The following is a 24,743-nucleotide window of genomic DNA, read 5'->3' as shown; positions in this document are numbered from 1 at the left end:
AATTCAATACAGCATGGAATTGTGCCAAAGATCTTATCCAATGACAACAAAATATCCTTTCGTTTGTGGTCAGTCCCTGGCTCAAATGCCGAATAAATAATGGCCTTGATATGAAAAACCATTGGCGTAGAAGAGAGAGAAGGAACTCACGGTAGAAAAACGGGACAAACTCCACGGTGAGCGGTGCGGCCTTGTACTTCTGTCTGCTCCGCTCCACAGTCCCCAGCTGCTCCCTACGTGCGCACACGCACACACACAAACACACACAAAATTGTATTAGAAACGTGTGAGGATCCAATTCATGGATTCACTGAGTTTTCCCGCTGTCTGGAAAACTGTGAAAAATGACTGAAACAGCTACGAAACAGCTAAACCTTTTAACGTCTGCTTTGGCTTGGTAATTATGTCAAAATTGCACAAGCAAGAGCAGGGAGAGTCCAAACTGAAAGTTTATTTTTATTTTTATCGACCAAAAGAGTCTACGACTCTACGTACTTCGTACATGGCGTACTTTTTAAACTAGTTCCGTGTTAACGGCTCAGTCAGTGTTTTTACCCGCAGGTGTGATGCCTCCAGTTGCGGTACGGATCATAGAGGCTCTCACAGAAAGCCAGCGCATGACGCACAAACTCTTCAGCCTGGGTCTGGTCTACCATCTCCTTTTCCTTTGTTTTACTCTTCAACTGCAAGGACAAAACACACACACACACACACACACACACACACACACACACACACACACACACGACAGGATGACAGGATGACAGGATGACATGAGATGCAGGTCAAGCACCACATTTAAACACCAACACCTTTTCTTCCCTCACTCAGCACTTCTTTGGCCATGGAGGACGTGCCAACTACTCACTCTCATTATATTCCAGAAAACATAAATGACGTGCGTGTGAATGAAGCTATGTAAATGCGATGTGTACCTGGGTGCTAGAGCTGCAAGGCTTTAGTTGTGAAATTGCCCTTGCTGTGCATATGGGCTATCACGATCATTTCAAACAGTCAGAAGGAAGGGTGATTCAGCGATATGCCATTTTAAACAGTCAGAAGGAAGGGTGATTCAGCGATATGCCATTTTAAACAGTCACAAGGAAGGGTGATTCAGCGATATGCCATTTTAAACAGTCACAAGGAAGGGTGATTCAGCGATATGCCATTTTAAACAGTCAGAAGGAAGGGTGATTCAGCGATATCATTTTAAACAGTCAGAAGGAAGGGTGATTCAGCTATATCATTTTAAACAGTCAGAAGGAAGGGTGATTCAGCTATATCATTTTAAACAGTCAGAAGGAAGGGTGATTCAGCGATATCATTTTAAACAGTCAGAAGGAAGGGTGATTCAGCGATATGCAGAGAGGAGGGGGGGAGTCAGACCTGCTGGATGTAGAGGGTTGTCATGGTGATGATGTGGTTGATGTAGGAGCAGGTCCCAATCTCCTCCACGTTTGACAGGTTCCTGTTGTGCGCGCGCGCGCACACACACACACACACACACACACACACACACACACACACACACACACACCATCATTATTAGAAATTATTGTGCAATTATATGAACATGTTAATTCCCAAAAGAACTACAACAACCACCAAAACCCTGGTCTATAAACCATTAAGCGTTTAAGACCAGGAAAGCCTATTATTGTTTCATCCGTGTCATTTTAGACGTTGCTACAGTATGTATATAGCAACAGGAATTATTTTTATGTTTTTGAATAAAACATAACTTAGGTTAGGATTTAGAAGGCATTTTTAATATTGGCCTCAGGTCTAAGTGGGTTGAAAATGATTCAATCTCCAATATGAAAAGTCCATTTCAAAATGGAAATGGAATTAAAAGTGATGTCCCAAAATATGCAAGAGCATGCGTTTGTGTGTCCCTTTCGGCTTTGTGGATGTGCGTGGGTCTTGCCCAGTGTGTGAGCGCCAGGTTTTAACGCCAGGGCCAGGATTTGCGTTCATATGCGCGTGTGTGTGTGTGTGTGTGTGTGCGTTCCTCTCCAAACCTGCAGATGACCATGAGAAACTTGAGCAGCAGCAGGGACAGGTTCTGTTGCTCGGGCTCCAAGCCGTCCGAGGCCTTCTGGACACACTGCAGCAGCTGGTGTCTGAGCACCTGCAGGATATTGTCCGGCAGCAGGGTCAGCACCGGGGGCACGTCCTCCAGCCTGGGGACGGACGGATGGACACACACAGACAAGAGAGACAGAGAGACGGACAGAGACAGGAATGGAGACGGGTTAGAGTTCAGGCAGCACCATGCACAGTGCACGGCCGGCGGACCCACTTCAACCATAGACTGTAAAAAATATGGACAAAGCGGCCCGCGGGTCTAACGTGAACGTAAAATGAAGCCTGTCAGTCCTTGCAATGGAAGTCGCCATCTTTCTAGATCCGTTTTGGCCCAGTTCAGGCCAGCTGGCCCATTGGCTGGCCCAGACAACGAGGCGGGACTTCCCCCTTCTTCTTCGTTGGTTTTTATTTTGACTCGAGTGGGTGGGGGATCCCGTTCATAGACTGTAACGGTAGCCACGCCCCTCAGAACATGCGCGACTTTATGGTCATTTTTCTAATAAATGGGACCATAATTTTCCAAAAAGAACATTATGACATTAGAAATGAGACTTTAAACTAGTGACTGGAAGCAAAAAGTATTCATGACCATGTTTATTAAGGTAATACAGTCTAGGTGAAGTTGGGCCCAAATACATGGACTTCTATGGGGCTATGGGTTTTTTTGAGCCCAATGAGAGCGCCACAACAGGCCATTATATGAACTTTCATTTCCTTAGTGGCTTCACAAAATATCCGTCTGACTTCAACTAATGAACGAGAATGTTTATCAGAATTGGCACGGCGGCCAAACAGTTCCAAGCACAATTTAAAGGTATGGTATAAGCAGGCTAGGTGAACTTCAATTACAGATTCTTGCAGGCAGTGACAGTGACAGTAACAGTACTGTACTGTAGCCTACCCGTTTGTTTTTTTGGGGAGCTGTTGTTGATGATTTTGCCAGTGTGAGACTTATACAATGAATTACTCACCATTATGCGGCGGAGGTTCCATGTTTAACGTACTTCCAAATTTCATATCTTGTTTACTAATCTTGGTTAGACTACAGCGCTTACCGGCATCATCTAATTTAACAATTGTGGAGTTGGTCACGTGGCTTTTGGTTGACAGAAACTGGTCGACATGTTCTGTTGCCCCAACAGCGGCAGAAACAAGCCCTTTTAACCAGGCTACTTGCACACACTACAACTCGCTTACAATTCGCAAACCTGGCAACACTGCTCCGTGTTCTCATAGGCCCTCCAGGCCCGCCCCCACAGCTACTTTTCAGTCTCACAATCGGCCATCTTGCTTTTTACTTCGATGCGCGAGTGGACATTTAATGCAAATACATTAATTATAGCTCCAGCAAGCAAACACAAACACCTCAACTCCATCTCATTGTGAATAAGAATTCCGAGGGGAAAAATAATTTTTGGAACGCCACTTTCACCCAGTATGAAGCTAAATGTGGAAGCCGTGTGTGTCACACCAACACTGGTGACCCAGAGAATCCTGTGCCGATTCTCAGGCATCTGGCCTGAGGCACTGCCTGCGAGTTGGCTCTGCGTGCGCTTTTTCCAACTCTCACTGATTTATCTAGCTCACACGTCAATCACAGTCAGCAGCTCTCAGCCTGCGCACACGCGCGCACACACACACACACACACACACACACACAGAGACACACAGGAATAGGCATGCAGGCTAAGGCGAGTGGCAATTTAATGCAAATAAATTATTTATAGGTCCAGCAAGCAAATCATGATGGTCTGTAGGTCACAATCACATTCCGATTTGAGGGGTTGTGTTTTGTATGACATTTTGGCCAGTAGTTTTATATCTATCTCAGCTTTTGCCTGATAGCACACATGCTAACAGTGCTGACCACAACGTTAGCAGCATTTGATGACAGCTTGCCATAGCAACGTACAGTGTGCGCAGACCTAACGTGAGCTTCTGGGACAGAAACTTGCGTTTTCATGACAGCAGCAGCTGCTGCACCCTGTGATAGATACTGTGCTAAAGATGCTAAAGCAACACAAAACAACATCCACACGCAAACCAAACCAAAACAAACAGGGACCAGGGTTGCCACATATCGTGGATGTGAGAGTGAAACAAGCAACCAGGTCTATAAAAATGTTAATAGGCCAGTTCAAAGTAGGTAAATCAGAAATGGTCCGGAAATTAGTCTTAAAATAATCAATTATGGTGTTGACTGTCACACTTTGTTGTCTAATGTTGTTTCAGAGCAGTGGAACTCAAACATTTCCATGTCAAGGACTACCAATAGATAAACAAGTCCAAAGTAGCTTATAATGATCAGACTTGGCAACACTGTCTCTGGTTGAACGTTCTACTTTACAAGCTCACACATATGAAATATGTTTTTTTTAATCTTCAAACTGAGACATATTTGATGATAATACTGTTAGCACAGTCATCATACTCCAAGAGCATACAAATGGAACCAAATGGACCCTGATTTTCCCAGAGAGCAAATGGTATCAAATGGGGGTCTGTGGCCTAATGCATTTCAAACTGGGGCTTCTTGGTATTATATTCTCTGCATATCTTATCAACTTGGGGTGAATATTTCACCACAATACTTTACTGAATATTTCACAAGAATATAACACAAGAGTCAAATGTACGGTCAAATGTAATCACAATATAGGCTACAGATGTAAATATTTATGACACAGTAAAATGTTGAAAATTAGTGCTATCCCCCCCCCCACACACACACACACACACACACACACACACACACACGACAGGCAAGGCTGTTGTTTGCATCGTTAGCAGGCAGCAGCTACCTTGGCACTGCTCTCTGTGACTGTAGTTGTTTCACCATGTTTGTGTATTTATGAGAAATAAAAAACACTTTCTGTTATTATAATAATTCTGTCAACTCCCGCTATTTCCTTCTTCCCATATTGCGCTGCAATGTAACTAGGATTCGCCGGCCGGAGGCCGGCGAAATTCTAGTACTGTAACAATTGTCTATCATTAGACTATCAATTGTCTACAACAGACTTCCTCTTCCTCTTCAAAATATGAGCCACTTTTGCATATGCATGCTACTGACAGCATTTTAAAACCCCTGGATGCAATCTATCACAGCGCACTTCGCTTTATCACAGGATCAAGTTACAGAACCCATCACTGCACGCTATACACATCAGTAGAATGGCCTTCACTGGCACTTAGAAGGAAACTACATGCTACCCTGTTCACTTACAAAGCACTACTTGGCAAACTACCCCTGTATTTGACAAAGCTGCTAGAACCCAATACCTCAAGTTATGGTACCAGATCTCAAGATAGGCTTCTGTTGAAGGTACCAAAAACCTCTTCTAAACTGAGAGATACTGCCTTCAGGGTGCATGCTCCACGTCTATGGAATATCTGTCAAAACAAGTTGAAGCTGGATGTCCTTCTTTCATATGATATTTTTAAAAGATTTTTAACTGACCTCACACTGACTAGAAGAAGGTGTATATGCACCTGCTTTTTGTAATATGTGTTTTTAAGATTCAGATTCTGTTTCTGTTTTCTGGTGTATGTGTGTTTTTGTATCATATATTTTTGTGTGTTTGTCATGTCATGTAAAATCATTGCTGTAAGTGTTCTTTGTTTGTATACAGGGCGCCATTGAAAAAGAGACCTTGGTCTCAATTGGATTCCCCTGAAATAAAGGTTTCAATCAATGATTAGTCAACACTAGTTTTATTTCTGAGTCTACTTACAGGACATGGATAGACATTTCTAGCACCCTGGGATAATGCTTTGAATGGGCCCGCTGCCTGGATTGCAAAGTGCGACCAAGGATAGGTCTGTGATCTGACAGCTGGAAGCAACCTGCTTAACCCATTTAGACCCGAGTTAAAAACATTCACTTTGAAAGAATATATATTCAAAGATTTGCGCCACATTTTTACACTTCACAGTACACTTTAAACTTCCATCCTCGAATCATCCAATCATCCACACATTTTGTTGACTAAGACTATGACTAAAAAAAACTAAGACTAAACAATTACAGATGACTAATAATACGACTAAAACTAATTGCCGTGTTCAAAAGACTGACAGACCGTCCGTCCGTCGATCCGTCACGCCTCCATATATGGTCGTCAGTCCGTCACGTCTTGTGACACGCTCCATATATGGCCGAGGATCACAACACTCAAACACTGACCTCATCAAACCCTGGAAAACTACAGTTCTCTACCTGGTCCCTCATCAACCCTGTACACTCAAGCCCCCGCTGCCACCCTTAGATCTCCATATGTGGAGCTGACCTGTTCTGACATTCCATATGTTGATCTGACCTCCTCAAACCATGTACACTCAAGACACGCTCCATATATGGCCATTACAAAATTCATTCCACACAGTATGTTGATTTTCCAAAAAATTGGCCCAGCAGTCTGCCGAGCAGTCTGCCGTCACTCAGGACGGATGCGTGCACGCGACCTCGCCGCTGCTCGCTTTCAGGGCATCTCACTGGTTGTATATGCCATTAAAAGGCATATTTTTAACCTTTGTCCTCGCTTGTCCAAAGTGTGCTTGGAGTTCACCTAATAAGCTTCCTTTCATCTTCAAATTTAAAGACAGATCAAACACATATTTCACAGTACGCATATATTTAACCACAGTGTCGGTCTAGTTGTCTTTGTGCTTAGTAACATTTGAACAACAGAAGCTCTATAGTTGACTAAACAATCATTTATAACAATAGCGGGTACTGTTCCCTTAAAGCCAGCACCTTAGCTTACGTTAACAACATCTGGCTTTATTTTGGATTTTAAAACGTAGATGGCAGAGATGATGAACTTGATGAAACGAAAGCCATCTGTAGACTGTGTGAGACCACAGGGAAATAACGTGGGAACACAACATTATGTCAGCAATGTTGGCAGATGTTGCTGTTCCATGATGTGTGTCAGGGTTGATTTCTGTCTTCTCCGTTTCCCTTTTGGGCTGATGTTCAGTTGTTTGTGCGCTGCCACTGCTGTGCAAAAGTCTAGGCAAAATGTCATTGCCATGACAGGACAATATTAAAGATATCTGCTCTACAAGGTCTACTGCAGTGGTTCCCACACCTTTTCATGTCAAGGACCCCCAAATTGACACTAATTAGCCCATGGACCGCCATTTCAAAACATATGCCAGGGACCCCTATAGGAGAAGATTTGTACGGCTCTAGCAGTGATTCTCAACCATTTTAATGTCAAGGACCCCCATTTAAATGAGATTTGTACTGTGTAAGAGGACAGGAAAGGAGTGACCTGTGGTTATCTCTCTCTAGAAATGAAGCGTGCACACTGGCACACACAAATAGATGTAAGCACACACACACTTCATCCCAAACACAAATGTGTACATACAAACAAGCACACAAGTGGATGTTTGTAGATAGAGCGCAACATGAACCAGACCCCCCACACACACACAGTCACACACACACACACACACACACAGTCACACACACACACAACTTAAAGCGAACACATGCAACGCCTTCAGGGTGCAGATGTGCACACTGGTAACACAAACAAAGCACCCGGTCCCTCCCCATCTCTTGAGGTGCACGTGCATACACATTACACACTGGCTGCAGCCACCTCCGGGCGTATCAGATTACATGCTACATCAGCTATGCAGCGGCCGCTTATCAGAGGCAGTGCCACGAGCGTGCACGAGTGTGTGAAGAGCAACGTGTGTGTGTGTATAGAAAGAGCAGCGTGTGTACACACAGACACACGCTGCTCTATAGAAAGAGCAGCGTGTGTGTGTGTGTGTGTGTGTGTGTACAGTATGTGTATGGGTGTGCACGAGCGTGCAGAACATCTAAGGGCAGCCGGTTTGTGCGTGTGCATGGGTGTGCACGAGCCAGAAGAACGTCTATAGAAACATCAGCGTGTTTGCGTGTGTATGGGGTCTGCAGTTCATCTCTAGAAAGAGAAGCCGGTGTGTGTGTGTGTGTGTGTGTGTGTGTGTGTGTGTGAGTGTGTGTGTGGAGCATGGCCAAATCACAGCGATGCGTATCAGTGGGAAAACAGGACAGATATCCCAGCTGAGAGAGAGGGGGGGGGACAGAAAGGGAGAGATGGTTGAGACTGAGAAAAGAACAGAGAGGTCGAGACGAGAGAGAGAGAGAGAGAGAGAGAGAGAGAGAGATAGTGAGGGTGAGAGAGAGAGAGCTACACCCACAGTGACAGCACACTCATGTACTATTACTAATGAGGTTTTCATCTGCCCCTCCCCCCCTGCTGCTGCTTGCATGGCACTGCGATCACGCACGCAGGCACGCACGTACGCACGCACGCACGCACGCACGCACGCACGCACGCACGCTTTCGTTTCTATAGACGTTCTTCTGGCTCGTGCACACCCACACCCACACACACACACACACACACAAACCGGCTGCTCTGCTCTGCCTGCGTTATTATGCAACCTCACACTGGCCTCTCCTCCTCCACTGTGATGATCACGTGAGTCACAGCCGCTATCCCACCAGTCCATCGCTCACCTCCTCCCTAGATACGCCGATGGAGCCTAGTGCACAGGGCTAGATGTGTGTATGCATGTGTGTGACATCACTCGCATAGAAGAAACGTGACCTCTGCACCAAGGCATCCTGTGTGACTGACTGCGCTATTTTTGGCTTTGCGATGCAGAAGGAGACATGATGTGTCTGTAGATGAGGCGCAGACACACACACACACACACACAGGCTGAGCCAAGTTACACAGATATGTATATGGTGGTCACTTTGCTCTTGATGCAAGAGCTAAATGGCTACCGGTCAGTGATCTGAGATGAATGAAAAGGGATGTTTTCAAAAGGGGTTCCCGCCAAAAACGGGTTAAGGAAGAGGAAGAACATCCACAAACAGCCAGTTTGTAGAGCTCCGAGACTTACTTTATTGTAAGGCAACAAATTGCAACGTTTCGACCGACCCGACAGGTTCAAGCCCTGGGATTGGACTCTAGGTCACTGTCCCACTAGGTGTTATGCATGATCATTAATCAATGATTTTTGTGTGTGTGTGTGTGTGTGTGTGTGTGTGTGTGTGTGTGTGTGTGTGTGTGTGTGTGTGTGTGTGTGCGTACGTGCGTGCGTGCACACATTTGTCTGAGACTAATCTCACAAAGTGCTCGACCAATAGCACTAGCACCAAATTCCATGTGCGCTGCACAAAAAAGTACTTCCAGTAATTTTTCTTTCACGTTTTATTATATATTTTTTCGAGGGGCACTAGCCCCTCCTATGTTCAGCTATTAGTGTAGATTGTCATCTTACACAAACATTAAATTCATTGACAATGAATGGAGAATTTACTCGTATGTGTCTGAGCAAATAGACATGTTACATCATGATGATGTACGATACGAGCGCCCCTCACTTCACACAGGTGTTTTTTAACTTTCATTTGATATAATGGAATTGTTTGGATTGAGCCGACACCCTGCCCAAATATGGAGTAATGTGTCATAGACAAGGCTGCCTGAACAACTGCTACTGTATACCATTAAGCATTCATAACATCTCTCAAGGGGATAATGGTTTTTCCTTTTTGTTCCACTTTTAAGCCAGATTGTGCTACAGTACTGTATGTTGTTACCTTGAAAGTGGCTTCTCAAAGTCCACATCGAGACAGCGCTCGTAGGAGCTGATGAAGATCTCCAGCCATAGCTTCAGGTAGTCAGGGTCCCTCTGAAAACAGACAGAGAAGAACGTGTTAAGAGATTATTGTCCCACACCGAGTCTGTGGACAGCAGATGCAACATGGTTGTGATATACAATTTATCTACAGACATGCACTCTTTAGACTAAAGGACCACTTCACCGTTTTTCGGATTTTTATAGCAGCGTTTCTCCATCGGTTTTCCGAATAACGTGTCCAGTGTGCAACCACCTTAAGACATGGAACGCATCTGAGCTTAACCATTACACCATTGTTTTAAACTTTAGCCGATCTACATGCTTGTAAAAATCGTGAAAACTGTTGCAAAACTGCAAATCTTTGAATGCGTGTTCTTTCCCAGCGAAGGTTTATAACTCATATCTTTGATTCTGGGGGGTCCCTGGAACAACACATTTTCAGCCAAATACAGATATATTACAGATATTACAGACCCCCCCCCCCCAAAAAAAACTGTAGAGGAAGTGTTAAAATGAACTTAAGCATCGCCCACAGCTGTTGTATGATAATAGGTTAGGGGAGGGGTTAGGGTTATGCTGTCACAAATTGGTGTATTGCGATTTGACTCAAAGGCTTTCAGCTTTCAGGAAGAAACCAAAAATACACAGGGAAGACATATTTGGATATTCTAACCACACCTAGGGGTCTTCTAGAGTAATGTTACTGTAACCATGTCCATAGAGGAAAAAGTACAAAAATCACAGCACTCCATCTTTAACCACATCTTTAACTATTCTGGGCAAAATAGAACATTTGTGGAAAAATAGCTAGCATAACGTGTTCTGAGCTTGTTGATCAGATCAGCTATTTTCGGCAAAGACATTTGGTGTACACTGTACAGACACCTCTCAACTATAGGGTAGGGTTTAACTAAGTCAAGTGACTTTGCAGATGGTCTGCCAGCGCAGCCATTCTCACACGTGACACCGACACTGACTGACCCGTCACCGTCTTATCTCTAGGTCTAAACAAAAATGGCTACAGTATACGGGACGACTCCAACAGGTGTCTGTGTGATGCTCATCAGTAGAAGGGGCGGGGCAGGGGATGCTAAAACGCACACCTGTCGGAGAGAGAGAGACAAACAGGCCAGGCCGCATTCTGCCTGCGCTCCCCGGGGTTGGGGAGACGTCACTGGCAGCTGGTTTGCTGGGCCGGGCTCCATTCATTCCATGGAACAATGCCCTGCCAGGGAAGTCAACGGGAAGAGAAGGGAGAGAAAAAAGACCCCGCAGGGACAGGTTGGCCTCGCTTGGCACTGCTGTGCTGCCACAGTTGTGACAACACAACTTCCGGGTGTGAATTCCAAGCCAAGCCGCCGGGGAATGTGTGCAACCGGTTCACATTGAAGGAAGGAGGGGAAGGGATATGTGAGGCATGCTCCGCTGAAGCTATACAGCTACAGTTTCGGAAGAGGGCAGATGGCTGAGGCCTTTAAAGTCGGACGCGTTTCTGAATGCTGACAAACTGTAATGCTGGGAATGTACAGTATATCCCTGACTGCTTGGGTCTTCTGCAGCAGGGAGGGAGCAGAGGCGCTGGGCTGAACCAGATCCCACTGCTTCCAGCCACTATAGTGTTGATTTTGACAGCAAATTTGGATTTTATTTTAGTCATATTCACTTTTGAATACATTTAGTTTTGGTCACATTTTAGTCAACTGAAATGTTTTAGTGCTAAGTCTAGGTTTAGTCGACAAAATCTAAAGATTTTAGAGTTGGTTGCATGCTGAAAATAGCAGATCTACAAGCTCACAAAATGTCGTGCTGCGAAGTGTTGTGAGCTTGTAGATCGGCGATTTTCAGCATGCAACCAAGGATAAAATGACTTGTCTTTTAGTTCTCTCTTCCCCACTAGTCCCTCCCTCAACAGTTTAGTCTAGTTTTTATTTGTTGACGAAATTGTCAATATATATATATATTATTTTATTTGTCGTTTTCGCCAGTGAAAAAAAACGTCGTTTCAGTTGACGAAATCAACACTATAGAGCCCAGTGCTCCCAGCCACACAGGACGCGGGGACGCTGCAGCATTCTTTTCATATGGCTCCCTTGCTCGCTCAGTCTCTCTGACATGAAGGAATTCCAGCCATCTCCCCGCCAGCCAGCCAGGCTAATCTCTCACTAGAGGGAGAGAGGGAATACGGCGAGCAGTCACCTCCTCCCACAAGGGTCAAGGAGGAGTGGAGAGGTGAACGGAGGAGATTACATACTGTATTACAGTGGTTTTCAATCCTTTTCATATAAAGGTCTATTATTTATTCAGCATTTTGAGGCACGGATTTGATGAGATTTAGCCTCAGACTCAAGACTACACAATTTTGTCCAAACTGAGAGACAACAGGCAAACGTTGACCAAAATAACAATTATTCTACGTTCTCTACTTGTGTAGACTTCTTGTAAATTAAGTATTGCAGATGATTAACAATAATTTAACTTTAACTGTAAAATGAAACCAAATGGACCCGTATGGGTCCATTTGGTTTCATTTTACGCTCTCAAGAGTTAACGATCTATAGGGGTCCATTTGGTTACCAACTCTCCATTTAGCTGGGGGTACTGGAATCCCTTCAAGGACCACTGGTGGTCCCCGGACGATTGGTTGAGAATGAGAACCACTGCTATATCACATACCAGTAGGTGTAGCCTAGCCTGCATTCTGGTGGTGTGCTGCTCAATTGTTCTGCTTTAGCTGGAAATAGGGATGAAGACTGTGCATTGTGTGTGTGGTGCACGGTGTCACATGAAACCACTGTGTCATGTCCCAAAAAACATTTTCAGGAATTCAAACTGGCCTGGTTTTTAGTTTCATTCATGCCCACGTGTTTTGGAATTACACAGCTGTCGATTTTATTCTTATTGCGGTCTTCTTTGCATAATAAAGCCTGAAGACATCCAACTATTAGCCCAGCAATGGTGGTCTTAAAGGGCCACTTGCAGCCATGATCTTATTTTAATGTTTAGAACACAAGAAAAACTTTCTTGGGGGTTTTTATGTGTGTACTGTGTAATATGTGTTTTTAGATATTTGAGTTATGACGCCATGTTCATGACCAAACATCATGAAAATATGGTCTCACTTCCTTGACTACAAGTCACACCTCCACGCAGCCTCACCCTTCTCCAGAAGGACAGGCAGTACACCAAAGCATTATGGTCATTGTAGGAATGCCGTACTCCAGTCAAACCCTAGTGAGACACAGACTTCATTATTTTTAGGGTGCAAATTCCAAATTGTGCTACTACAACTTAAGTACTACTAACATTGAGTGACTGCAGTTTCTTCCAGTGGTGAAATGTCCCATTAAGACCAGAGCGATCTAGTCACAGTTTGAAGAGGAAATAATTGTCAAAGTTGCGGTTATGGACGAATTTGACAGGACACAATCCTAAATACAACGCAATATTGGAGTTTGCATGGACCCAAGTCTCATTACTAAAGCTCAGCTCAGCAGAAACCTTCAAATATAGGCTAATGTTTCAATTTAAGGTCTTCTCTGGATAATTGTGGCACGTGGAAATTATGTGGGGCAGGAGGAATTGGCAGCAGCGATTCAGTATGCGGGCAATTGGGAATCAGAAGGTTGTCGGACGGTTTCGGGCTAAAAAGGCACGATTAAACTTGCCGTATCCGTGTAGGAAAGAGGGTCTGTGGACAGCAGATGCAACATGGTTGTGATTATACTACAATTTATCTACAGACATGCACTCTTTAGACTGAAGGACCACTTCACCACTTTTCAACCTATCTTCATATAATTGGTCCTCACTAATGTTCATGATAAAATGGTACAATGTTTTTCTCCTACGGTCTGTATCTGTGAGGAGGGCAGTTCAGAAACCCGTCCACCAGTGACATCATCGTCGGGGAATCCAAGCTAATAGAAACTGCAGGCTTTCTATTCCTGAAAAGTTGCAATGCGATAATGGAAGCCATCATTCTCACGATAATAAAAATCTAAATATATATATATATATATATACACCTGTATATTTTTTAACCCCTTTATTGCCCTTGACATTAGTGACGTAATTAATCACAAAATCCCCCACTACCGTTGACGTAATGGACATAATTGTTTTATTCCCTATAATTGGGGGATTTGTTTTAAATGAATTAGCATATTTTAGCATTTTTTGCTAACGGTCGATGTCATCCACCTAAAACCGGCCGAAATCCTCGCGTGCACGCACGCACACACGCGGCCTTTATGTGCAGAGCTGCTCAAAATGCGATATTCGGGGCTTAATTTGACTTAGATGTGAAAAAAAAACAATGATCACACGCAATGGGAGACAGATCACTGTAGAGCACACAGTGAAGAAAGATAGCAGATGTTTACACCGTTGAACCGGAAATGACAACAACCAGATTCAGAATTCGGTCAAAATCGGCATAAAGGTGAAGTTACCGGCACCATCTAACACACCAGTGTGTAATACTATATATACTTGCCGCATTAAAATTACATATATTTACAGATTTTTCTATTGGCATTCAAATGAATTAAAATCATGAATAGAGCTGCCAGAAGGCACAATAAGATGCTATTAGAGGTGGCAATAAGAGTGCCTCAGTGCCAGTGGCCAAAGATAAATCGATGTCTGCCTTCAAAATGTACAGTGTTTGTGTGTGTGTGTGTGTGTGTGTGTGTGTGTGTGTGTGTGTGTGTGTGTGTGTGTCTCCAATTGCACTGACACACAGTGCTAGTATGCCGCATCATGGCCTTACCACCAATCCAACCCTTGATGCTGCCAATGCCAAATAGGGTGGGATTGGGTACCATGTCCAATTGTCCATGTTTATAGTCTAGTTTGGTATGACTCGGCCATGGATTAAACCCTGACCCTGAACCCTGATTTGAATTCAAAAGTGTAAGTGTGTGCATGTGCGTGTGTGTGTGCATGCATGCGAGAGTCATTGGCGCTGTGGAGGGCTTCTGTCTGCGTGTCAGAATGGGAGTGGGCCAGTTAGAGGAGTGTGTGTGTGTGTGTGTGTGTGTGTGTGTGTGTGTGTGTGTGTGTGTCTGTGTGTCAGAATGGGAGCGGGCCAGTCGGAGCAGAGGAGCCCTGCCTGCCAGCACTGTGGAATTCACAGTGAGGTCATCAGAACAAGCCTGGGACCCTCTGTGTGTGTGTGTGTGTGTGTGTGTGTGTGTGTGTGTGTATGTGTGTGCGTGGACTGTACAGAAATACATATACATTATATAATATAGTATACTAGTTGGATTGGATGTGAATCATGCAGTGGTGTAGGGCAGGAGATTATTTACAATATCCATTACTTTTACTTCTACTCCACTACATCTCAGATCCAAATATTGTACCATTACTCCACTACATTTATTGGAAAACTTTAGTTACTAAAGTTACTTTGTAGATTTCAGTGATGTAAATAGGTTTTCAATGTAATGAGTCCCGGGATGCAGGGATGGTCTTTTAGATGACTCCCAGGGACATTTTATGAGTCTTCAGCGACGTTAGGAGTCATATTTTTACAAATTGCAGCATTTAACTCCCATTTCATTTTATATGGTTATATTCATATAGAAAACAGAAGAAGAAATTATTATTATAACTAAACAGTACAGTAGTGCATCCCAGGGATGCAGAGGTCGCTGTTTTATTGCGTCCCTCAACTATAAACTGCGTTTTGGGGTGTAAAATGCACCCTATTTTAATCTCTAAGATTTTGATTAATTTCAAAAATTATTCTATTGAGTACATTTTGAATTCCGGACTTTTACTTGTATTTGGTACTTTAACTTTTTTCCACCACTGGTGTCATGTCATGTCTTGTTTTGTTCATGCCTACACGTGGTTCCGTCTGTGTAACCACGGCTCATGGAATAAAGCAAAATTAAATCTAAAGACTGAAAATGTAATGATTGATGATGTATATATTAGGCCGACCAGCTGAAGAAATCATGACATTTCTGAGACCATTCATGTTTCTGGAAGATGCTGGAACACGTTGCTGTGCTCACATGTTGTGAGCTTGTAGATGCATGCATGCTTTCAAAGAAGACAAGCTGGGCTTCTTGACTGAAATCAGTCATGGGGACTAAGAACTTCAATCCATGCACGGCTGCATGAAACACTTTTAACCGTTACCGGGCAGGACTCTCTCACACACACACACACACACACACACACACACACACACACACACACACATACACATACACACACACACGCTTATTTTGTGTAACACGACCTGACCCATGGATAGACAGGGACCCGAACACACTGGATTTTATTGTGTGGTCTCTGGTCTGTACAGTGTGTGTATGTACACGGCATACATGAGAGAGAGCGAGAGAAAGAGAGAGAGAGAGGCAGAGAGAGAGACAGAGAGAGAGAGAGAGAGAGACAGAGACAGAGAAAACAGGAAGGGACGTTGAGAATCAGAGAGAGAGGGTGAAAAGAATGGAGGAGAAAGCGAGACAAAGGCTGAGACAGAAACCAGAGATTTGGGCTAACTAACATCATCTATCTATGAAGGGAGTGAACGCGTTTGTGGCAACCCATACAGCAAATGACTGACGTGTGTGTGTGTGTGTGTGTGTGTGTGTGTGTGTGTGTCAGAGAATGCCCTCTTTTAGTGGGTGGCTGTCTCAGAGCACAGATGCCTATTGAGGACCTGCCCTGGGACTGTGTGGCAGGGTGGGACACGCCCTGGTTTTTACTGCAGGACACTGTTTATTCTAGGCCTCTATTACTGACCCCTACACACACCCAGAAACACACACACACAGTGTGTGTGTGTGTGTGTGTGTGTGTGTGTGTGTGTGTGTGTGTGTGTGTGTGTGTGTGTGTGTGAAAACAAAGTAAATGTCACTTGCTCTCGACAGTAATCATATAATGCATGGGAGCAAGTGAGTTTATGAGACAACTCTTAACAACTACAAGGCAGTGAAGGAGGGCTGTTTAGCGTTTGTCCTCCCTTATTTCCGTATAATAACTGCAGCTAACTGGCCAAGCCTCCAACAGAAAAGCCGTCCAATGGTGTCCATTCATTCATTCCCTCTGAAGACCTGGATTACAAGTGCAGTGGCGTTCTCTTTGATCTCCCTTTTTAATAGCTCTAAACATGTTCTCGTTAGGTATAGAGAAATTTGTGTACCCCACACACACACACACACACGATATGCCTTGGCGAATCAAAATGGCCGTAATTGCCATGGATGGTCTGTTTTTTGTCGGTGCTGGTGGTATAACAACATCAATCATCCACTCAGGGATTATATCCAGCATGCCCTCTATAGCCAGACAGTGTGTTTATCTTCTCGACCCATTAGGCCAGGCAAGCCTGGCCATTGCTCTTATCCGTCACCTTGTTCCAAAAGCAAAAACTGGAATGCCCATGGAAATAAATCAAGTGCATGTGATCCTGCTTAACTTGCATTGCCAATATTTGACCAATTACAGTATTAAGCTCTAAATACAGTAATTAATACGCTTGCAAAGATCTTAGGCTGACCTTTGGAGAGTAACCAAAAATCCTCATCAGCGACACAGATCAATACATTTTGCTTTTCCAAATGAGATGGAAACGAATGACAGCTCTTGTGACATCTTCGGTGTTGGGGTAACCATTTAGAGAAATGCTGATTTAGAGTCTAGACTCTAGGGGCTCCATTTTCGTCACCGCTAAACCCCTTATCCCTAAACTTCTTTGCCTTTTTTTACTATTTTGAAAAACATTTTTGAATAGTTCAACTAGCCAATCTACATTGACATGTTGTGAGCTTGTAGACTAGTCATTTTAACTATTCAAAATGTTTTGAAAAATAGTAAAAAAGGCAAAGAAGTTTAGGGATAAGGGTTTTAGCGGTGACGGAAATGGAGCCCTATAGGGCTGTTGTTAGGCCCTCCAACATAACAATTAACAAGTGTCACTTTCAACCCGGCTCCCCATAACAGTGGTTCCCACAGTGGGGACCCCTAGGGGTCCTTGAGAGAGTTCCAGGGGGGTCCTCAGCTAAATGGTAATTAGGAACCAACTACCAAGTGGACCGTTATAGGTCTGTAACTCAGAGATTAAAATTTACTTTGATTTTACAATATACATTGGGGTCGTCCATGAAATTAAATGTGTCTGAAAATCACAGCTAGATCCAGAACAATCTTCTCTTATGGGGGTCCTTGGCATATATTTTCTAGTGGGGTTCCACATGCAGGCTAAGTGTCAATTTGGGGGTCTTTGACATGAAAACGTTTGAGAACCACTGCCCTATTCTACTGGGTCATGGGCCATGATATGAAAAAGGTTGAAAACCAGTGGACTGGACGCTCCAATGCCCCACCCTCCCAGACAGGCGTGGTCAGTCGTGTGGTCTGTCAGCCGGCCAGGTCAGTCAGCTGTCTGGCTCCTGTGGCTGGCCTAGTTTGGTGAAGGGCAGAAATGGCACGGAGCCACCGAAAACCGCAATGTTTAAGAGGCTCGCTTTAGGTCCAGTTCATTTGGCTGATCGGCGTCACTCAGCGCTGCCCTCCGCCAGCCCACAATCACTGCCTGACTGACGGTCAACCTAACTCCCCCCGTGGGCGTCCCCATGTGGTGATGTCATCACCAGCAAGGGTGCACATTTATAGAGGCTGTGGGGGAGGGGCTAAACCCACAATGGGCGTGGCCGACACCAAATCTGAATGACATCATTGTTGTTCTGGAGGTATTCATAGCACAGAGAGAGAATCAGGAGCAAGGAGGGCGAGACAGACAGAAATACAGGGGGAGAGAGAGAGAGAGAGAGAGAGAGAGAGAGAGAGAGAGAGAGAGAGAGAGAGAGAGAGAGAGAGACAAGACAAACGAGTGTGAAGAAAACGGAGGGCCGGGGAGAGAGAGAAAGCTATAGCCTGAGGGAACAAAGTTTGCATGCCAGCGCATAAAACAGTGTGCGAGCTTGTCTGACTATGTGTATCTGCAAGAGAGAGAGAGAGAGAGAGAGAGAGAGAGAGAGAGAGAGAGAGAGAGAGAGAGAGAGAGGGCGAGAGTCTGTACAGATTAGACCGTAACTAGGAAACAAATGACAAAGCCGGAAAAAGACCTGAGTAATCTACTTGAGTAAATATGTGAAACCGCAGCACTTTCTCCCCCGTCATTCCCAGCTCACAGTCACACCATACCCACCCCCTCACCGCCTTTTTTATTTCTCACTTAATCCGCCTCCCCTCTTCCTCCCATTTACCCACCGTCTTTCCAGAGTCTCATAAAGGCATGCTTTTATGGCTGTGTTAATTTGACTGCATCGTTTGAGTCTTATCCAGTCAACCAGCCACTTAATAGGAAGGCTGGAGTAAAATAGGCCGAGATCATCATGTGTGCTAATCCCCAGCAGAGAGCCCTGGTTTTGCGGACAGTAAAAAAAAGAGAGAGAGAGAGAAGCTATAGCACTGACGTGCCATTTGGCAGGGCTTGCCTTAAATACACAGCATTAAGCTTTAAAAACTACTGATGGGTTAAATATTACACAGCACTACACACAGTACCGACTCGGGGCATTTCTCTGAGCAGTTGAGATCTAAGGGGGTGAGATAGACAGAACTTTAATGATCCCATGTGGAAATTCAAGGTTGTGCATGTCTGGCAGCGATTCAATTAGTCATCCATGGAATTGTATCAGAAACTGGCCTTTGATGGAATACTCTCTCAGAACAGAGACTCCCTCCCTACTGCTGCGTTCACATGGGCAGATGTAAAAGATACAAAGATGCAAAGCTACACCGCGTATTTGTATCTTTGTAGCTGAAGTTGAAACCAGCTCAACTTTTTTGTAGCGGTTGCCGGTTGTATCTTTTGCAACAACTACAAAACGTCAGATGTATCTTTGCATCTTCATGTCGCTGGCTTCCATTGAACATGAATGGTGGACTGTATCTTTTCATCTTCATGTCGCTGGCTTCCATTGAACATGAATGGTGGACTGTATCTTTGCATCTGCCCGTGTGAACACAGCCTAACACTACCGACTGTCCCAGTCTGAGGGAGGCGTTCGACGTATTGTAGGTGTTGTTCTGGAGTAACCTTCTGCCGCTGTAAACGAGGACCATGGCTCCGGCATGGACCTGATGACAGGCGCCTAAGAGGATCGCCCGGCGGTTACATAATGGTCTTAGCTGCCGTCTGCGACCTCTGGGCCCCTGAGAAGCCTGGGCGGTGGTGCCGGACCACAGTCAGTGTGCCTCTGACATCCACGCCCCTGTCACACGAGCAGAGGAACGCGTTCAGCAGGTTTCGGGGATTGTGTCCAATCTGGTTAGCTTTAAGCCCATTGAGACCTGAGGCCGATTCTACAAATGTCTTATCTAAATCATGACAGTTTTCTGAAAAACCTCTTTTAATATCAGTGGTTCTCAGACATTTTCATGTGAAGGACCCTACCCCCACGTGAAAATATGTTGTTCCAGGGACACCCCAAGAAGCAAAGATTTGAGTTAAGAACATTGGCTGGGAATATTTTGCACACATTTTCAAAAATAGCAAATTTACAAGCTCGTAGCGCCGAGAGCTTGTATATTCTGCTTTAATAGCTAAACTTTTGTAGCGAAAAGGCCTTATGCACACCTACTAGGACAGGTGCGTCGGAGCCGGCAACCAAATGTGAACCATGAGAAGAAAAGGATCACTGTCTTCACTTATAGAGCAGTCGTTTTATTCAGATGACAACGTTTCGGTCTAAACGACCTTCGAAGGCTGGTTTGGGTTAGCCAGCCTTCAACGTTTCGGTCTAAACGACCTTCATCGGGTAAACAGTTACCCGATGAAGGTCGTTTAGACCGAAACGTTGTCATCTGAATAAAACTACTGCTCTTTAAGTGAAAACAGTGTGCGGGACCCTTTTCTTCTCATAATAGCTATAAGTTTAAAATAATGACTAAAGTGGTTAAAAGCTAAACTGACACAGATGCGTTCCAGCTAATGGGGCACCTGCAGAATGCTCCGTACTAATTTTAGCACAATCTCCACTCACTAACACATTTAGCCCCTTTACTTCACAACTACTAATTTCCTTCCTGCTCGTCAACATACTAATAGGACAGGGCAGCAAACCCCGGCTGATTGGCAGCTTGATTAAGTGACATGAACACCATTATTAATTAATCCAACACTGAACCTTCCAGTACCGGTTCTTGTAATAATAGTCTCTGTGTAATTGACAGTTTAGACAATAGCAGGGGGGGGGGGGGGGGGGGTGCTGCCTGCGAGTGCTGTGCTGCCGTTGTATTAGGGAACTGAAGGACCCGCAGAATAAATGAGAACTAGAAAACTAAGAAAAGGCGCAATTCTGGTAAATTGCAAGTGTGTTTGCGCCAACAATTTCAAGCTTTGAGTCCTGCAGGGTTAGGGTTATGATGATGATGATGTATTGACCTAAAACGTTTATATACGAAATATACATAAAGTCAGGCAGTTACTGCCCTTAGGGCAACCACACTAATGAATGTTAGAGATAAGCAAGACAAAGCAAGACATGAGTCATTGTTGTGATATGAATGGGTGTCATGATGGCAGGCCACACGGAGCTGGGTGAGCAGGTTCTCCCAGCAACATGTCCTGGCGTTTCGTGTATAGCTCGTACTGTCAACATACCATGCAGTAACAACGGACAAATCATCACCTGACTGACTGACTGACTGACTGGCAGGCTCCACCTCAACCGTTAACCTCTGCCACCCTTAATGACGCCGTCTAGTCTCTCTCCATTCCTCTGTTAATAATTACACATAGAGGAAGGGAAGACGAGAGAGCGAGGAGGAAAAGAGCAGGGACAAACCCACATTGTGACTGATGAGGCACTTTGGACTTTTACCCTTTTTGGTGACTGCCTGCCCTGCAGGCTATATCAAAGTGCTAATGCTAGGTTAGCCGACCTACTGTTTCCTGATGCTTGTCATAAAGACAACAAGGAGAGTATAGGACGGAATTACGGCTGCAACTAAACTAAACTTGAGTCTGTGCAAGCCACGAAGTGTAATGCTGCATTCACACGGCCAGATACAAATACACAGTCTACTATTAATTTTCAATGGAAGCCAGCAACAAAGACACATCCAACTTTTGTAGCTGCTGCAAAAGCTACAGCAGCTACAAAGCTACAAAAACGTTGGCTGGTTTCAGCTGCTACAAAGGGTTGAGCTGGTTTCAGCATAGGCTGTGTAGCTTTGTATCTTTTCCATAATGGCCAGAGTGAACGCAGCGTAAGCCTCATCAAAACCTGATGAGTTCAAACACAGCTCTGTGTTGCATCTCTAGCTCCTCGTCCATGCCTCTTTAATCACTGTGGCATGCAGTGGAGTGATGACACACATAATATGACAATCACGATAGAGAGTCAAACGTCCCGGGCCGAGTTTGAAAGAGCTCAACGCCGTCAGTGACCCTAGCTGGAGGTCCGGCACAAGGAACCCTGTGTCGGGGGAAAAGGGGGTCTTCAGTGGTGCAGACATGCCGAAGCCATGGGCCTCAGCTCACACACACACCAACATTCCTGAGTTGATACAGCACATGTGACTGCAAGTTCTCCTGACTGACAATGTATCCCAGTAACCCTTGTTCACGACAAGGGTGTGTGTGTGTGTGTGTGTGCGCGTGTGCATGTGTGCGTGCGTGCAATTTTTCAGGCTCTTCATCAAAGTGCTGTCGTACCCGAGAAGAAGTGCCGATTCTTCTCCAAGACAAAATGATGTCACATAATCAATTCCTCTGCTCAGGGCACACGTAACGTGGATAATACATGCATGTGATCATTTGATACAGCATAGTGTGGTCAAGCACTCCGACGGTAAACAAACTCTTCCGCCTCCATATTGTCACAATTTTACAATGACTGCCTTTTGTCATGTAACCTATGTAGTATAGCCTCCAGCCACCACTGGAGCGTATATGCGCTAAAAAGTAACAATACTACAGTAACAACAGTGTGCGGTGTTCATAATACGAGTGTTAAGTCCTATACTGCTAGATCTCAATCGGTAACCGGCGCACTGTGATAGGCTGAGGCCACCTGTAAAACACACACGCACGCACACACCACTTTAGCTGTAGCTGACAGTGCCTGTTCAGGATATAAAGCGAGACCTCAACATAAGTAGAGCCAGGGGGGGTGAGGTCACATGGGTATCCATCGACCCCTCCTGAAGTCGTATTATTGACTGTCTTGAGGTTCTGCCCTTCTGTCACTCAGCAATCCAAAGCCCCAGCTGAGAAACGTACTGTATGCTAAACTGCACATTGATTATTTAGTGCATTTGTTTAATTCTTCAAAATGTTGCCCTTTGGCATAGAGAAAAACAACTAGTACAACTGCAGGCAGTTTAATCTAATTGAGGGCAACTGGTCAGCTTTTAATCTGTAGGAATTGCAACTGGGAAAATCCCCTACATTTAATAAATAAAGAAGTCCCAGAATCACGTATTAGTTAAATACTGGCCGTGAGGAGCTTCAGTCCCAGAGAGAGAGTATATTGCTTCATGGGTGCAAATACGCACAGTCCTCCCAGAACAAAGGCAGGGTGTATGTATGCTCATCGCTTTTTCTCCCAAGCCTGTGAGAGAGAAGTGCGTATAAGTGGTGTGTTTACACACTTACAATCATAGACTACCTATACTGTAGCACAACAACAATGCTCTGGGAAAACAAACAACTACTACAGCACATGGTTGCATCATTGTATGTGAAATTTTGCATCATCACTGTGTGTGTGTGTGTGTGTGTGTGTGTGTGTGTGTGTGTGTGTGTGTGTGTGTGTGTGTGTGTGTGTGTGTGTGTGTGTGAGAGAGAGAGAGAGACCCTCTGTGTCAGTAAACGTAGGCTTTCTGAGGAAGTATAATTCATTCATTCTTATACATTTTATTTTCCTGATCTTCTGATGTATTGTGATGTTTTTCTATATTATGATATTATATTAGCCTACTCAACGACACTGAAAATGAGTTTAATTACTCAGTGTAATATCGAGAATACACAAAACTTGAATGAATATCTGTATACCTTATGGCACAGCAGCTTTGTTTTCATGGGGCAAACACTCACAAGGGGCTCGGGCATATGCACAAGTCGCGACGCGCACGCGTGTGTTACCGTCCGTGAGGAGGGATTACAGTGGGTAAGTAAGTATGTTACTGCAGTAAGGCTCACGTGAGAGGAGCAGCTCAGGCAGGCCGCTTTGATTGGCCGTCTAGGATTGTGTGTATGTTTTATCGCCGAGTGAATTAAATGGGCCCAGGAGCTGACTCAAGGCAAGCTGTCTCCTCCTCCCAGGGTATCACTCACTCACCAAGCTGTAGACGGTGCCAAGTTCTTCCCATAAAATACAGACCCGTCGATAGTGTAATGTGTGTATATATATATATATCGCCCATTCATACATTCTAACATTTCTAAAACGTGAAATGAATAATCTTCCTCTATCTCTTTCTTGGATCTATTTAATCATTCAGTCGCTTTAGGTTTAGGACTTCCCTAAATTCACATCTTGACTCACCTTGTTTATGCTTCTCTAAACTGACATGTACTGTACCAGCAGTGACATTTACACTGATGTATTTGCACTGTGCCCTTCTTTCCTCTGTTGTTTAACAGCTGATGATGGTTGGGGTGGGGTGGGTGGAAGAGGGTGAGCAAGCTATCTGTGTATCTGCATCTGTGTACTGTATGTTTCTATGTATCTTGTTCCAGTTGTATGCGTCCCCCTTGAAAATTAGATGCTGCATTTTATGGGGATATCCCTTCAATAATAATCTGAAATCTAAATGCAAATGTATTGTCGCCTGTTGTTGTCCATGTGAGTTAAAGTTGTGTTCATTCATGATGATTCGTTGTTTTTAAAAAGGTATAGAAACCAAACAATCTGCTTCATAGGGCAGTACAAAGGAGAGAAACTGGAAAGACAGGGTAACACAGGTCCTTAACCCGGTGCTTGGGACATTGCCATTAACTCCCCTCCTGCCCA

At 44.5% G+C, this 24,743-nt stretch overlaps 1 protein-coding gene across 4 annotated transcripts in view; it reads right to left on the bottom strand.

The window, feature by feature from the left end:
• Nucleotides 1-24,743, bottom strand: part of nbeal1 (neurobeachin-like 1) — a gene marked incomplete at its 3' end in the record, with an annotated part of 90,776 nt that overhangs the window by 64,480 nt on the left and 1,553 nt on the right. For all 4 annotated transcript variants that reach the window (XM_080758760.1, XM_080758762.1, XM_080758763.1 and 1 more), the window contains exons 3-7: nucleotides 9,710-9,801; nucleotides 2,022-2,183; nucleotides 1,387-1,468; nucleotides 556-683; nucleotides 151-233 (exon numbers count right to left, since the gene is read on the bottom strand). In XM_080758760.1, coding sequence (XP_080614886.1) covers nucleotides 151-233; nucleotides 556-683; nucleotides 1,387-1,468; nucleotides 2,022-2,183; nucleotides 9,710-9,801 — 547 coding nt within the window. The remainder of the gene's footprint in view (nucleotides 1-150; nucleotides 234-555; nucleotides 684-1,386; nucleotides 1,469-2,021; nucleotides 2,184-9,709; nucleotides 9,802-24,743) is intronic.

This window comes from Protomyctophum bolini (assembly GCF_963924005.1).
Source record: "Protomyctophum bolini genome assembly, chromosome: 24".
NCBI lineage: Eukaryota > Metazoa > Chordata > Actinopteri > Myctophiformes > Myctophidae > Protomyctophum > Protomyctophum bolini.
The sequence above is the reverse complement of the archived record's forward strand: the minus strand, read 5'-3'. Positions and strand labels throughout refer to the sequence as shown.